At 37.4% G+C, this 17,128-nt stretch overlaps 1 protein-coding gene across 10 annotated transcripts in view; it reads right to left on the bottom strand.

Moving 5' to 3' along the window:
* Positions 1 to 12,421: 12,421 nt before the first annotated feature.
* Positions 12,422 to 17,128, bottom strand: part of MPP7 (MAGUK p55 scaffold protein 7) — a 284,148-nt gene continuing 279,441 nt past the window's right edge. For all 10 annotated transcript variants that reach the window (XM_055092545.1, XM_003821435.5, XM_034930201.3 and 7 more), the window contains one exon: positions 12,422 to 15,491. In XM_055092545.1, the coding sequence (XP_054948520.1) occupies positions 15,312 to 15,491 (180 nt within the window). In that variant the 3' untranslated portion in view covers positions 12,422 to 15,311. The remainder of the gene's footprint in view (positions 15,492 to 17,128) is intronic.

Here is a 17,128-nt window from a genome sequence, read left to right on the forward strand (position 1 = left end):
TAAGCCTCCAGAAGGCAAAATATGTAAACATAGCAAAAAACAATCCCACCACTTCCCACTATGTTCAGATTTCTTCATTGTCTCCCCATTGCTAACTACCGTGTTTCTCAAATTATCAACCATAGAACATCTGCATCAGGCTCACCTAAGAGTTTGTGACAAAGCTGATTTCTGAAACTTACACCAGTCTTACCAAATCATGATCTTACCAAATCGTGATCTCCAGCTTTCCTAGAAATCTGACTTTCCCATACGTACCTCAGTGACGCACATGTTAAAGTTTTGGACACTCTGTATACAGCAAACCCTCCTGATCTTGGCTCTTGCCTCTCCAATCTCCCTTTGGTTTATTTGTTTGTTTGAGAGAGTTTCTCGTGCTGTTGCTCAGGCTGAACTGTAGTGGTGCAGTCACGACTTAATGCAGCCTCAACCTCCTGGGCTCAAGCAATCCTCCCACCTCAGCCTCCTGAGTAGCTGGAACCCAGCACCACCTAGCTAATTTATTATTGTTGTTATTATTATTTGGTAGAGATGGGGTCTCACAACATTGCCCAGGCTCATCTCAAACTCCTAGACTCAAGCAATCCTGCTGTCTCCACCTCCCAAAGTGCTGGGATTGCAGGATTGAGCCACTGCACCCAGCCCAATCTCATTTTTCTTCTTACTAGTCCCTGACTTTAGCTCCATACTTTGGTAGTCTTAAATGCCTGCATTTTACTACACTAAGTGCATCTCACTTCCATGACTTTGCTCATGTCTCTATATGAAATACCCCCTGGTTCCTGCCTTTCACCCCCACCCTCCCTTTGCCTGGTAAACTCCTATTTATCCAATGACATTCAGCTCACATCTCCTCTCTTACAACAATCCTTAATTTTCTACCCTCCCACCCCTCTTCTCTCCCACCTCTTATCCCTTTATTCAGTGGGTTAGATCCTCTTTGGAGCTTCCACATGCATATCTCCATTAGTGCTCTTACCACCCAATCTCATTATTCCCAATCTGGGTGCCTATTTCTCCCTTTACAACATGAGCACCTTGAATCAGGGACTGTCTGCTAGTCAGTTCACTAATCCCGGCACAGGCTGGATGTATAGCAGGCACTCAATAAATGTTTCTTCCGTAAATGAAGTATGCATACTTGCTCTATCGATTCTTGTTAGCTGCTTCTTTGCTACAATAGCAAAGACTTGGAACCAATCCAAATGTCCAACAATGATAGACTGAATTAAGAAAATGTGGCACATATACACTATGGAATACTATGCAGCCATAAAAAATGATGAGTTCATGTCCTTTGTAGGGACATGGATGAAGCTGGAAACCATCATTCTCAGCAAACTATCGCAAGGACAAAAAACCAAACACTGCATGTTCTCACTCATAGATGGGAATTGAACAATGAGAACACATGGACACGGGAAGGGGAACATCACACACTGGGGCCTGTTGTGGGGTGGGGGGAGCGGGGAGGGATAGCGTTAGGAGACATACCTAATGTCAAATGACGAGTTAATGGGTGCAGCACACCAACATGGCACATGTATACATATATAACAAACCTGCACATTGTGCACATGTACCCTAAAACTTAAAGTATAATTTAAAAAGAAATGGAAACTTAAAAAAAAATGGAAAACTGTTCATAGTGCAAACAGGCAAAGACACAGAGATAGGTCCCAAATGGTAAGACAGCAAGGAGGAGGTGGAAGGTGAGATTAATAGTGGTGGTGTTTAGGATGAACAGAAGTGTAAGATGCTCAAAAGGAACATTAAGCTCATTGCAGTGGTTGAGGAAAGAAATGATGAACTTTTGCACAAAGGCAGCAGCAGAGAAGGTGGAGAGGAGAGGATGGAGCTAAAAGACTTCTCATAGGACTTGGTGGCTGAATGTTTGCAGTGAGTTAGTGTACTGGTTTTCCACTGCTGTGTAACACATGACCACAAACTTACCAGTTCAGAACAACATTCATTTTTGGCTCACAGTTCTGCAGGTCAGAAGTCTAGGCATGGCATGACTGAGTTCCCTGCTCAGGGTCTCACAAAGCTTAAGTCACGGTACGAGCAGGGCTTACTGCTCATCTCATTTGGAGCTCACGGTCTTCCTCCAAGCTCATGTGGACATTGGCAGAATTCAGTTTCTTGCAGCTGTGGGGCTGAGATCCTAGCATTCTTGCTGAATGCCAGCAAGTGGGAGGATAAGGGGGGGGTCTCAGCTCCTAGAGGCCACTTGCATTTCTTGCATGTGACCTCCTCCATCTTCAAAGCCAGCAACAGAGAATCTCCCTAACGTCAACTCTCTCTCATGCTTCCAATGTCTTTCTTTAGGAAAAGCCTGACCTCTTTTAAGGTCTCACCTGATTAGGCCAGGATAATCTCCCTTTCTTAAGGTGGACAAATTTGGAACCTTAATTGCAGATGTAAAATTTCTTCCTAGCAGTATCTAGATTAGCGCTTGGTTAAAGAACTGGGAGAAGGTGTGTGTACATCACAGGAGAAGGATCCTGGAGGTCATCTCAGAATTTTGCAACTGAGGTAAAGGATAGGTAGTGCTTCAGTTAGACTGTGAGTGTTCTAGCTGGACACATTGGAGGGACAATGGAGCCCTTAGCAAAGCTTGAGAATACAGGAAGTGGAAGAGTTTCGGTGGGAAGGTGAGTTAAAATTTAGGTTCGTGAAATACAGAGGTACAGAGAAAAAAAAATATTAACTGAGTAATTTTTGTATATAAGAAGTGCCTCTTGGCAGCCTACTTGGTAAGGGCTGAGCTCCAAAAGTATTATTTTCAGGAATATAAAGTTATTGGTGGAAAAAAATAAATTGTTAAAGGGAAGTGATCTTTAGGGATATGGGGCTAAAAGAGGTATACTTTATAAAAAATATTTTGCTCAGCTCAGCTATCTAAAAGTTCTCAGGAATATCGTCGAACTCATAATGGGTTGTAAAATGTGCCTGAAAATTGGGGGTCAGATTTTTATTCCCTAATTCTTAAGAGAACCTAGGCCGGGCACGGTGGCTCATGCCTGTAATAACGGCACTTTGGGAGGCCAAGGGGGGCAGATTACCTGAGGTTGGGAGTCCGAGACCATCCTGGCCAACATGGAGAAACCCCGTCTCTACTAAAAATACAAAATTAGCCGGGCATGGTGGCACATGCCTGTAATCCCAGCTACTTGGGAGGCTGAGGCAGGAGAATTGCTTGAACCTGGGAGGCGGAGGTTGCAGTGAACTGAGATCGCACCACTGCACTCCAGCCTGGGTGACAGAGCGAGACTCCATCTAAAAAAAAAAGAGAGAGAGAGAAGCTGACCCCAAGTTTTCATTACAGTTGGTATTTCTACCTCATGGCAGGAAATGGCAGCCAGCTGGATAATGGCCTTGCATATTTCCATCCATTGAAGACCTCAACGTGAAAAGTTACAAGGTGATTTTCCTTCTTCCTCAAACCTACCCATAAGTCTAAAATATCAAGGTCACACAGCAGCAGCAGCAGCAGCACTTCCAGACTACTGAATGGTCTTGCATTGTCTAGTTGAATACATTTCCATGATTCCTCCCATGTTTCCATGAATTATCCAATCCCAGGTATTGCAGGCAGGAGAGAGGAAACCAATATAATGAAACATTTTCTGCATTCATCTTGCAGGCATAGGGACGAAAGGAAGATAAAGTTAAGGGCAAATAATTAGATGCAATCTGACCTGAAGCTAATGGAGATATAAATAGGGTGCTGGGGAGCCCCAAGGACAAAGATGAGGCTCAAAATCCTACCAGAGAATGGATTATAAAATACTTTTTAAAATATCGGGTTTGGGTTGTCTTGTTTTGTTTTGTAGATGTCTGGAAGCCAAACCTCTACATTGTTTTTCCTTTTCTTTTTTTTTTTCAGAATTTTTATCTCATTTTAAAAAACTTCATTAAGGTAAGTTTTGAGTACAAGAAACTTCAAAATATTTAAAGTGTATAATTTGATCAGTTTTGACAAGTGTATACATCTGAGAAATAATTGACACAATTAAAATAATAAACATATTCATTATTCCCAAATGTTTTCTTGTACCCCTCGGTAATCCCTCTTTTTCTTCCCATCCCCTCCCACATATCCTGGCAATCACTAATCTACGTTTTGTTATTTTAGGTTGCTTTAAATTTTCCAAAATTTTCTATAAATGGAACCGTACAGTATGTGCTCTCTCGCTCTCTCTCTCTCTTTTTGTCTGGCTGTTTCCTTCAGCATAATGATTTTGAGATTCATCCTTATTGATTGCATGTTTCATTAGTGTACTCCTTTGTATTGTGGAGTGCCATTCCATTGTATGTATAGGCCATGATTTGTTTACTCTTTAGCCTGTTGATAGATATTTAGCTTGTTTCCAGTTTGAGGCAATTACAAATAATGCTGGTACGGACATTTGTGTACAAGTCTTTATGTGAATGTGTCCTTCCGTTTCTCTTTGGCAAATGTCTAGGAATTAAATAGTTGCATTACATAGTAGTGTATTTAATTTCAGAAACTGCAAAATTGTTTTCCAAAGTGGCTGCATCATCCCTACAGTGTACCTTCCCAAAGTGCACCTTCCCTACAGCACTTGCCATGATCAGTCTTTTTAATTGTAATCAACCTGATAGGTGAATAATGGTGTCTCATTGTGATTTCAATTTGCATTTCCCTGTTGACTAATGAGGTTGAGCATCTTTCTAGACATGCTTATTGGACAGTTATATATATATATTCAAATCACTTGCCCATTTGTTTATTGAGCTGTAAGACACTGAAGAAATTTAAGCAAGAGAGTATCATAATCAAATTTATGAAAAATCACTCAAGCAGGAAATATTGAAGATAAATGACACCAGGGCAAAACTGCAGAAGAGGAGCCAGTTAGAGTATATTGGAATAAGTCCAGCAAGAGATGATGAGTTAGTGGCAGTGGGTGAAGAAGAGACATCTCTGGTACAAAACTGACAGGTACCGGTGGCCATTTTTCCATGTGAGAGTTAATCAACAGAAAGAAAATCTAGGGGCTGGCTATGGTGGCTCACACCTGTAATCCCAGCACTTTGGGAAGCCAAGGCAGGGAGATTGCCTGAGGCCAGAAGTTTAAGAAAAGTATATATATATACATATTATTTTTAATTTTTCTTGAACTCTAGATCCTCATTTCCAAGTGAATCAGATTTCTTTTTTTATATTTTTAGAAACAAGGTCTTGCTCTGTCACCCAGGCTGGAGGACAGTGGCACAATCACAGCTCGCTGCAACCTTGAACTCCTGTGCTCAAGCCATGCTCTTGCCTCAGCCTCTTGCACCATGAGTAAAATTCCCTGAAGCCCTCACCAGAAGCAGATGCTGGCACCATGCTTCTTGTACAGCCTGCAGAACCTCTTTTCTTTATATTATAAATTACCTAATGTCGGGTATTTCTTTATAGCCATGCAAAACACAATGCTAAATAAAAACCAACTCAAATAACAGAAAAGTACATTCTCATTAGCACCTCCACACTCCCAGGTGTATATACACCATTAACAATTGGTTTGTACCTTTCCATACCATTTAATATGTATCTTTACACATGAGAATGTAACATCCTTCCACGATTTTTATGTACATTATAATATATATTATATATTAATATATAAATATATTAACATATTATATATAACACATTACATATAGTGTACATATTGTGTATAATAATATATAATACATATATTTTTGATACATTACTTATAAGTAATATTATATATTGTATAATATATAATATTGTATACCTTTTTGCATTATATACCTTTTGCATTTTATATATATACCTTTTTGCATTAATAATATAATGCAAAAAAAACCACCCCATATTTTAAAACAGTGATATAGTAGTCAAAACTATATTATACCAGTTTATTATTCCCTCACTTACAAGAGATTGATTTAAATTTTTCCCACAATAAATTCTACTGCGATTAACATTGCTACACAAATATAAGTGTGCATGGAAGCTGTTTGGTTCAGGGGCATGACATGAGTATTATAACATTTGATGGAACTGCAAAATTGGCTACCAAAAATTCTTTAGCAATTTGAAGCCCATCATTGATTATAATAATAGCTAATATCTACTGAACATTTACCCGATGCCAAACACTGTCCTAAGGGCTTTAGGTAGAGTATTTTAGTGAGCCCTATTGTATCAGTCTTATTATTACTTCTGTTTTATAGATTAGGAAATGAAGCTTCAAGAAGGTTAAGTAGTTTGCATTATGTAATAGCTAGGAAGTGGTATAGCAATGATTTGAACGTAAATCCTTCTTATTTAGTATTGTCCTAAGTTTTCCTGATTCTTTTATTTATTTTGCTTTTATTCATGCCTTCTTCATTCATGAATTTATTTTCAATGCTGAAGTGCATCTTTGAGCCTTTTCTTCCAGGAAGAATATAGGGGTGGTAAAAACATCTGAGCTTATTTACTGTTGCTCCTATTGGTAGTCTGAATGGTTACAGAACTCTAGGCTTAGACTTATTTTCCCCACAGTATATGATATGGGTTTTGTCATCTACTATCCTATTGCAGATGAGATGTTTGAGGCCTAGTAGATTTTGTATTTCTTTATAAGTAACATTTCTCTCTCCTCTCTCTCCCCACCTCTATAACTATATATATATATGTGTACATACACACATATATATTAGTTCATTCTCACACTGCTATAAAGAAACACCTGAGACTGGGTAATTTATAAAAGAAAGAGGTTTAATTACTCACAGTTCCACAGGCTATACAGGAGGCATGGCTGGGGAGGCCTCAGGAAACTTACAATCATGGTGGAAGGGGAAGCAGGCACATCTTACATGACGGTAGGTGAGAGAGAGAGTGTGTGTGGAAGTGAAGGAGGAAGAGCCCCTTATAAAGCCATCAGATCTCCTGAGAACTCACTCATGATCACAAGAACAGCATGGGGGAAACTGCCCCCATGATCCAATCACCTCCTACCAGGTCTCTCCCTCAACACCTGGGGATTACAATTCAAGATGAGATTTGGGTGAGGACACAAAGCCTATCCATATCACTCTCTCTCTTTCTGTTTCTCTGAGCTTACAGGATTCTCTATTACTGGAGGTCACAAATTCCAGGAAGAAGTGTCTGGATCTTTTTGCAACACTGTAGTTGGTCAGTGAATGGAGATTTTATTTAAGTCTGAAGATGTTATCTTCAATTTAGGGAAATTTACTGTATTGTTCATTTCATGTCTTTAGCTTAACAGGAAATCCTATTAGGTGGACAGTGGGTCTCTTGGATTTACTATCCATGTCTCAACATATTCTCAATCTTCATCCCTTATCTTTTAAAAATTATGCTCTCAAAGAGTCTATCAGTTTAATCTTTTGATCTAATATTTAGGTCTGTGGTAATTTCCATGATTTTATTCAATCGTATTAGATATTTTTTGAAAATATTTTAACTTTACAGTTATTTTCATCTTTAGCAGTCTGTTCATAGCAGTAGTATGTCCGAGGATACTAATTTATGCTGTTACATATTAATCATCTTAAAATATTAAAACAGGATGAGCCAGTGAACCTCAAAGGGGAAAAATAGATGAGATTTAAATGGCCATATATCTGAAGCAGCAAGACTCCACCTAGCCTACACAGGGGTCCCTTTCTGTAAGAGAAATGTTGTAATATTCCTTTTGCTGACCTGAAATGAAGTTCACTGAAATAATCTACATAATCAACAAGAAACCCCATTGTAATGGAAGAGACAAATAAAAGGAAAACCATTGAAAATATGACATATTTTCGTACATAAAGGCTCAAGCAGCACTGCTGTAGAAGAAAACAGAAATCGAATGGATGTAGTTACTGTGTGTGCCACAGCAAAGGTGTGGACAAATGAGACAGGTCAGTGGAGACTCAAATGCTATGAGTTGTATTGCAACTGGTGACATGATGTTCCAAAATGGTAAAAAATTGTTAGTATTCTGAAAAAAAAATGAAGTACAATCTCCCTTTGATTTACATGGTAGTGCATTCCTGGAAAATTCAGTGTATATAATAACCTAGCCAAAATACAGTACCACTCATGTTATTCTTTCCCGAGTTGCTTGAGCCAATGTTTATTTTTATTTTCTTCTTAGAAAAGTCTTTAAAGCAACGAATTTTCTTGAGCTCAGTTTTACCCAGATTCCACAGATTCTGATTTCAGTGTTATTTTCTGGATAATCTGCGATTTCATTTTTATTTCCTGGATCAGAATACTCTGAATTTTTTATTTCTAGGTCCTTTTTCAGTTTATATTTGCTATTTGCTTCTAGTTCTATTGGACTACGGTCATAAAATGTAATTTGAGGTATTTAAATATTTTAGAGTTTAATGAGGCTTTTCAGTGGCCTACTTTAGAATTTTGTTTTATAAATGCTCGATGAGATGTAATCTCATTTTCAGGACAAAATTCTCTTTCCATAGCTATGACATAGCTATGAAAACGATTCCCTGTGGGACTAAAATTAAATACAAAGAATCTAAAAGAGAATTCATAAAATGCTATGACATCAGCCTGAAGAATTAGGATATTCAGACCCTCTATAACCATTTTTCTTCACGGTCTAAGAGATGTGTTTTACAGATTATCAAGTAATGTGGTTTTGGTGATTATGTTTCTCATGTTTTGTTTTAGGCCTTCAATGCTCTTCTTGTAGTGGCTCATAGCATTAATTACTAAAGAACGACTTTTTGACCCAGATAATAAGCATTGACTTCAACTCTGGTTTTTTGTTTTGTTTTTTTTGTGCTCTCTGCTTTGTTTGCATCTGCCTGGCATACTGTAGCTAATCTTCTCACTTAAAATCTTTCTCATCTGGAAGCATACAGTTGGTTTCATTTTTCAATGTAGTTGAAACGTTGTCTCAATACATGAATTTATGCCATTTAAATCTCTTATTAGAGATACAGTTGGTCTTGCTTCTGTCATCTCATTTTATGGATTCTCTTTTTGATTCTTCATATTTAATTATAGTCCCACTGGAAATTGCTTTCAATTTTTTTGTTTTGTTGTTTTTTGAGACAGGGTCTCACTCCATCTCCCAGGCTGGAGTGCAGTGGCGTGATCAGGGCTCGCGGCGGTGACTTCCCAGGCTCAAATGATCCTCCCATCTCAGCTTCCTGAGTAGCTGGGACTACCAGTGCTCACCACCATACCTGGCTTTTTTTTTTTTCTTTTCTTTTTTCTTTGTAGATAACGAACGGGGTTTCACCATGTTGCCCAGACCGGTCAAATTCTTAAAAAATAATTACTTAACTGATATTTACGTACATTTATATTGCTTCCTTCCTTCTTCCATCCTCTGTTATTGTGACATCATCTAGATTCCTAATAGTAATATATTTTCATAAGTTTTTACTTTATGCTACATTGCATCCCTTTAACATTTACAGCAATAGATGTTTTGTAGCTATATTTTGTAGTTATCCAAATATATTTCTATTTAGAACTTTTCTATGTTTAAGTGAAACTGATTACCACAAACAGCTTATCTACTACTAAGCAGCAATGCCTGGCACAGAGCAAGGGCTTAACAAATGGAACCTTTTGGTATAATTCTTGCCCGAGTCAAATTAAACAATTAAACAAGCATTACTTTGTTTGAAATGGTAGACTCTGCAGTGTTTAGTCAGCCTTTTAATTTATAACATATTTTGAGTGACTAATAGAGCACAACCATCATAAATTTGTAAATCCAAAAACATTAAGGAAGAACAACTTTTTTCTGAACTTGAATTTTAAGGTTAAATTGTTATCCATATTGAGCAGGAAAAAGAAATGAAATCTGAGAAAAATAAAATTTAAATGGAACATCTTGCATTGGACCATTCTATAGAGTGTATTAACACTCAGTAATTGTATCATTGCAGGGTGTGTGACCACTGAGCAAAAGGACAACCTTTGCTAAGTGAAAAGTAGATATTGAGAATGGCCTGAGTTGCTCATGAATACTGTTTCAAATTAGGAGTGCTTTCAGCAGCAAGGAAGCAATGACTTAAACCATCAGAACATTTTTTTTTTTTTTTAATTTAACAGTTAGAGGAAGGAAGTCCCAGGATTGGTTCAGGAGTTCAATATTATGGATTTAGGATCTTTTTCATTCAGTCATCCTTAGTACATTGGCCTTTATCATCCTCTGATGTAGGGTTAGGATTATGGCTGTCACATTGACAAGCACCACAACTGAGCATCTCAAGCAGAAAGATGAGGGCAGGACCATAAAGGATTTTCATTTCATGCAGTTGTTTCTTTACATCAGGGAAATGTGTCTTTCTCATGGCTCCTCCAACAGACATGACCTCAAACTGGTAGCATGACCGGCCCAGATAAATCACTAAAAAAAGGAGATTATCATGATTGACTGAGGCCAATCTTGATTAGGGACTGGAACTCAGGCAGGCATAACAGAAAATTTCATAGTATGCTATCTAAGGTTTTTATACATTTCTGATAATAGCCATTGTTTGAAGATGAACCCACTTATACAGGCATGGATACATCAAGTTGTATCTGACTAAAGCAACAGTGTTTTGAGAAAATTATTTGCCAACTGCATGTGCATAAGTATGAACAATCATTCCTCTAATTACCCAAATCTTAACCTGTTCCCAGCTTTACCTCAAGTTACAGAAACACGATAAAGCACAATGCAGTGGAAACAGCATGGAGCTGGAGGATGCCAGACGACATTCCAGCCCTGATTCCACTGCTCATCACCAATGTCACCCTGGGCAAGGTACTCCAGCCCTGCTGCTCAGTTTGCTCCACTGTAAAATATGAAGATAATATCTTCCATGTAAGATAGTTGTGGGATTAAATGAGATCATGTATGGAAACTATAAAGATGTTCTATGATTAATAAGTACAATTAGGCCTGTGTATGTGTATAAGATAGCTGTTACAAAAGTAAAATATTTTCTGTCCTCCAGAAGCTTAAGTGTAACTGAACACGCATTTGGGGATAAAACGGTGGCAGTAGAAGAAATGGCATTAATACAACTAAGGGACATTCCTTTCTAATTGTTATCAGTTACACTGCATACCCAGTGGTTGAAAATAAAAATTGGTTCACTTCCTATTGGGGATTACCTAATTAGTTCCTGATGTGTCACTTGGTAGGAAGCTATGAAATTTTTTAAAAAATGATAAAGCTTCTGGCCAGGCCTGGTGGCTCACGCCTGTAATCCCAGCACTTTGGGAGGCTGAGGCAGGCAGATCACAAGGTCAAGAAATCGAGACCATCCTGGCTAGCAAGGTGAAACCCCATCTCTACTAAAAATACAAAAAATTAGCCAGGCGTGGTGGCGGGCGCCTGTAGTCCCAGCGACTCTGGAGGCTGAGGCAGGAGAATGGCGTGAGCCCGGGAGGCGGAGCTTGCAGTGAGCCAAGATCGCGCCACTGCACTCCAACCTGGGCAACAGAGTGAGACTCCATCTCAAAAAAATAAACAAAAATAAATAAATAAAGCTTCTAAAAAATGATTTATTGTAAACTTCCAGTGGGCTTACTAATAGGAAAACTGTTTATGTAGGGTGATTGAGAATACTTACACAGCTATTTTTAAATTGTGTGATGTGATGATAATGACCATTATACAACAGGAGCTCACAATTATTGAACACTTCTGTCCCAGGTTTTGTTCTAAGTATACATGGATTCTTTCATTTCATGCCCACACCAATCCCATGAGGTAATCACTGTTCTTGTCCCTATTTTTTTCTGATGAGAAAATGAAAAACAGAGAGGTTCAGTGTTTTTCCCAAGGCTGCAGAGCTGGAAACAGGCAAAATCAGAATGTGAACTGAAGAATTGTGACTCCAGATCCCATGCTCTTAAATGCTTTTAAATGCTCTTCAGAGCAACCTTTCTATGGATGCACAGCTGGGGCTAACTGGCTCGAGGACTGAAGCAAGGCCAATGCTAGCTAGTTTGCATAGCAGATGACAATCTGTTCCTATATGCACAGTTGAAAAAGTTGAGTTTTGCCTAACTGGAGCTCAGGAAGAGGATATGTGTGACACTGATTCCTAGTGGGAGGGAGGGAGAGGAGGTGGGGAGTGGGGGAGGTGTGTTCCCATCATTGATGGTCCTAATTCTTCCTTCCCACTAAGGTTCTCCACATTTTTAAATTGCTGGAATGTATGGGTAAGAACAACACTAGTGAATTCCATCTCTCCAACAGCCTCGATGAAAGCAGTGTTTGATTGAAAAAAATATGAAATTTAATTTTAGACATGGCAAGTTCAATTACATCACTTCATATCACAGTAGAAAATAGAATTTGTTCTACCATGGGAAATAGTATAATGGAATAGATCACAATAGTAGTATAATAAAATAGAATATCCAAGTGCAAAAACAATTTTCAAATAAGTACACACATTGTTTGAAGGTACTTTATTAAGATCAAAGATTTTTCATTACATTTATTTATAAATCCTTCCTAGTCAAAATAAAATAAATAATAAAAATCTGTATCTTTAGAAAGAACATAGTTTTGTAAGTCTGAGAAGGTTATGTTTGTCAGTTTCAAATCATTACAGTTTAAATACATTCAATCATTACACAATACCAGGAAGGTCAGCCTTAAAGATACCAAGAACTTCCATATTGGTCAGTAAAATAAGGGTAAAAAATTAAATTTTACTTTCACCTTTTTATGTTTAATTGACTATAGTCAATAATAGGAGTACAGAATTTCCTTTTGGTCTTGATTTTTAAATATATGAATTTTAAAAAGTGAACATTCCTCTTCTCTTACATAGTGGCTCCAACTTAGGGAGCTGGCTTCAGGAGGGAGGAGTGCTATTCTCCTTGCTGGAGAAGGAGGCTGGGGGAAGAAAGTACAGAATTCAGGGCCTTTTTGCTGCCGTTGTCAATGAACTCTCGGAGTTGGCCCTGCCTTATTAAATTTTAATCAATTATCTTTCTAAGCATCAAGATGGCCATGTAAACACTGTTTTTAAGACCATGTCTACTGGCTGGGCACGGTGGATCATGCCTGTAATCCCAGCACTTTGGGAGGCCAAGGCAGGAGGATTGCTTGAGCCCAGGAGTTCAAGACCAGCCTGAGCAACATGGCAAGACCCTGTCTCAAAAAAAAAAAAAAGTATACTACCTGATTTCTAAAATTACCAAAGTGCCCCCTTTTCCCCCCATTATTTAAAAAATATTGTTCTAGCTCTGCGCTTAAGGTCTGGACCTTTCTTTTTTAAAACGTTATATTTTTATAACATCTTATTATTACCAAGACCAAAAAAGGACTCAGTTTCTCCCACTTTACACTATATCTCTGTCCCCAAAGTAAATAACTGAAGCAATTATCTGCAATTTTTTTTAAATGTGGGCATTTCAGGGTAAAGAATTTGGACTGCCTAAATTACTCAGGTGATTGCCTGAATTATTACATATGTCCCATCATTCTTTGTACAAGAAGTCTTGATTTATAGGAAATTTCAGACAATGTTCAAAGAAGGAAATATGCTACCCAAACAATCTACTTAAGACTTCAGATTGGCAACCCTCCCTCTTTCATTTTTTAAAAACAAAATTTTTTGCTATTTAATTAATACACTTAGAACCCACTGTCTGGATCATGTTGTTATATAATACTTAGTCTGATTATCTATTTTGGTGTGACTATGTGTCAAGGCCATTGGAGTGCTTTTTGTCTCTGCTTCTAATATGAACTTGACAAGTATGAAGGAAAACCAGTGAATAATGCTATCAAATGTGCAGTGCACAGATCGCACACTTGGATCCATCTTTGTAAAGCTCAAATATTTACATGGAATGTTGACCATGATTTATAAAACTACTCTTTTAAATTAGGACATCTTGACATACAATCAGTTTATTTTATGAATAGCCCCATTTGATATTTAAAAAAATATGCCTTTAAAATATTTCATAAATATATAAAATTTTACTACATTCTATTTTTTTTCACATGACATTTAAACTCTCTTTACAAATCAACAAAAAAATAACATTTTTTTTTCCACTTTGAAAGTCACAGATGCGATGATTTTCGACGGGCAGGGCTTCACTGCATGCAAGAATGGCAGGATATGCTCTCTTCTAGAACGGATAGACATTTCTAGCATTTTGAATTATATAATTCACTTGCTGAAAATCAGCAGTATCAAAGAAAAGTGAGAGAACTCATCTAAATATTTACAATATAAGAGTCTTTCCTAAACTTCTTTAACAATGGCAAGGTTAGGATGGTGTCTGGACAGTGTTAACAAGCATTTTGATGACAAAGAAATAACATCACATGAAAAGTTTTCTAAAATATATCTTAGAGCAATTTAAAGAGGGGTGATCTATTGCACATAGATGAAAAATAATCTTTAATTGTATCAGTAATATGTAAAACAGGTTTTACATGTTTTAGAATAGAAATCCTTCTTCTAATTTATTGGAAAAATCCAAAACCAGCTAAAATAACATTTTGTGTGACTTCATAAATTGTCTTCTCAGCAATTACAAATAAAAATATCCTTTGTAATCATTTCTTGCCACAAGGCTACCATTCTTACTTATATTAATCCCAAAGGAAAGGCTTTTCGTTACATATATAATAACTGTTAAAAGTCTACTTTCCCTTATTAAATGTTGTTGAGTCACTGACAGGTACTCAAAAGGACTTCTCAAGCTATATTATGAAGGCCATTCACTCAAGGTAAAATTTCAGTTACTCCTTTAAGAATTATTTTAAAATGCACACACTGTGAACGTATTGCGAATATGTAAGAAAGTCTACACTTTTTGAATAGTAAGAGGACACCTTACTGCCTGCCCGGCTAAATCTGTGATGATCCACCCAGAAACAGCAGAGCTCACCTGTCTGTCTGGAGCTGCTCATGGCTGCTGAATTGATACCTTCAACAGCTAACATTCAAACTCGACAGCAGCAGCCACACCTGAGACCAGCAGAAGCGCTGAACTCCCATACATACTAAGCCTCTAGCTAAGTCTCTCTGAAAATTTCAGCCTCATCTTGGAGATAGAGCTGTATTGAAGACAACGAGAAGGTTTGAGGTTTTGCTTAGAATACAGTACTGTGCATATTTTGATTTCGGATCTTATACTAACACATGGCGTTTGAAATAAGGCTGTAAAAAGATACAAACAAAACCAGCATTCAACTTGAACCAAGATTGTACATCTATGACAGTGATATAGATTTAAAAACCCTACTACCAAAACTGTAACTGATTTCATCATGCACTCTATAGAAAAAGACAATTATGGAAATTTCTCTTAGTTATGAATGTAACCAGCTCACTGGCACCCAATGGGTCTCTGTCTCTAATTTGTCGAAAGTTGTTTTGAGCTCATTGAATGCCACAGTGAGGTCATCATTTATTATAATTTTGTCAAAAAGATGACCATATTGACTTTCCATTATCTGTGCAGATTTAATCATTTCTTGAAAATCTTCTTCCTACAAAAGGAAGTATTAAAAAAATAATTGGTTAACCAGGCCATTACCTCACTTCACATCAATGCAAACATTCTACAATTGGTTTACCTAATGCTGTTCTGTGTTCAGTCTTTCCCCTCAGCCAGAAATAAAAGTCATCCTCTTTAACCACAAGTGCTTCAGAAGCCATAATTTCTAATACTATTTCTATGATTTGCTTGTAACAAAAAACTACTCTGGCAAGAGTCAAAACTCCTGCCTTAACTGAATTGCAGGATAATGAGTCACTAGTCATCATTATGGGGAAATGTCAGTATTAAAATAGCTATTGGAGAAAAGAATTGTTTACTCTGATGTTTTGGCTGCATTATTTATGCTTATTCATAGGAAGGAATTTATAATATAAACTCCTTTTTCAGAGTTGGACAAATTTGTAAAAGGATGATTACCATGTTTTTTGTTTTTTGTTTTGAGACAGAGTCTCACTCTGTCGCCCAGGTTGGGGTGCAGTGGTGCAATCCTGGCTCACCGCAACCTCTGCCTCCGGGGTTCTAGCAATTCTCCTGCCTCAGCCTCCCAAGTAGCTGGAATTACAGAAGCGTGCCGCCACACCTGGCTAATTTTTGTATTTTTAGTACAGATGGATTTTCTCCATGTTCACCAGGCTGGTCTGGAACTCCTGACCTCAAGTGATCCCCACCTGCCTCGGCCTCCCAAAGTGCTGGGATTACAGGCATGAGCCACCACGCCCGGCTGATTACCACGTTCCTTCGATGTCTCATTAAAAGTGTTTCAGGAGCCTTCGTGTCTCACATTTTTAAAGCCAGGAAGTATTTTAGTTGGCTATATAACATAAATGTAAGAGAGCCAAATCCTAAGAATATGTTATCCTTTCTTATCTTCGTTGAGAAACCTTTAAAATGTCTAAATAGTACAATAAATCTTTATGTTGCAACATGCTGAAATAATTTGAGTCTGCATTTCATTGTCACATAAGATTTCACAACAACAGAAAATTTAATTTTAGTGTTGATCAAGAGCCTGAGTAACTAACATTGTATGACAGTACCTACTCAGAACGGATATGTACTGTTGGCATGTAAAAAAAGGTATTTATCAAATATACTGGGAATCAGAAATGTGATCTGTATTTTGTAACCACAATGAACAGTTCATAAATTAATATAAACTAAAGTTAATGATGAGCTAATTAAGAGGGGCAAGAAAAAAATAAGCTCTTCACATTTAATTTCTTTGCTTTTGATTTTTGGTCCAAAGGTAGAATATATTAAGATTAAGAAGAAAAACAATAAAAGGTCTTGCCAGAACCCATTATAGTCATGAATATACCACAATCATCATTTCCAGTAACACTCATAGAAAATACAAATATTATTGCTGAATAATATTGGTCTACTTATCCTATACCCAAAATAGTGATTTTCTTTTGCTGTGCTAAATATAATTGTTGACACAAGGAGACAAGCAAGGCACATTATTAAATATTTCATTTGGACTCTTAATGAGTAACAGTTACTGATGGTATTTTTAGCTTTAAAAATAAGGCTGCTCTGAAAATTAATTGGTCTAGATTTTATACAAACGTTCAGCCTACAATAGTATGAAATGTTCACATAATAGCATACAAAATAGTTTTG

Source organism: Pan paniscus, chromosome 8 (genome assembly GCF_029289425.2).
Source record: "Pan paniscus chromosome 8, NHGRI_mPanPan1-v2.0_pri, whole genome shotgun sequence".
NCBI classification, from domain to species: Eukaryota; Metazoa; Chordata; class Mammalia; order Primates; family Hominidae; genus Pan; species Pan paniscus.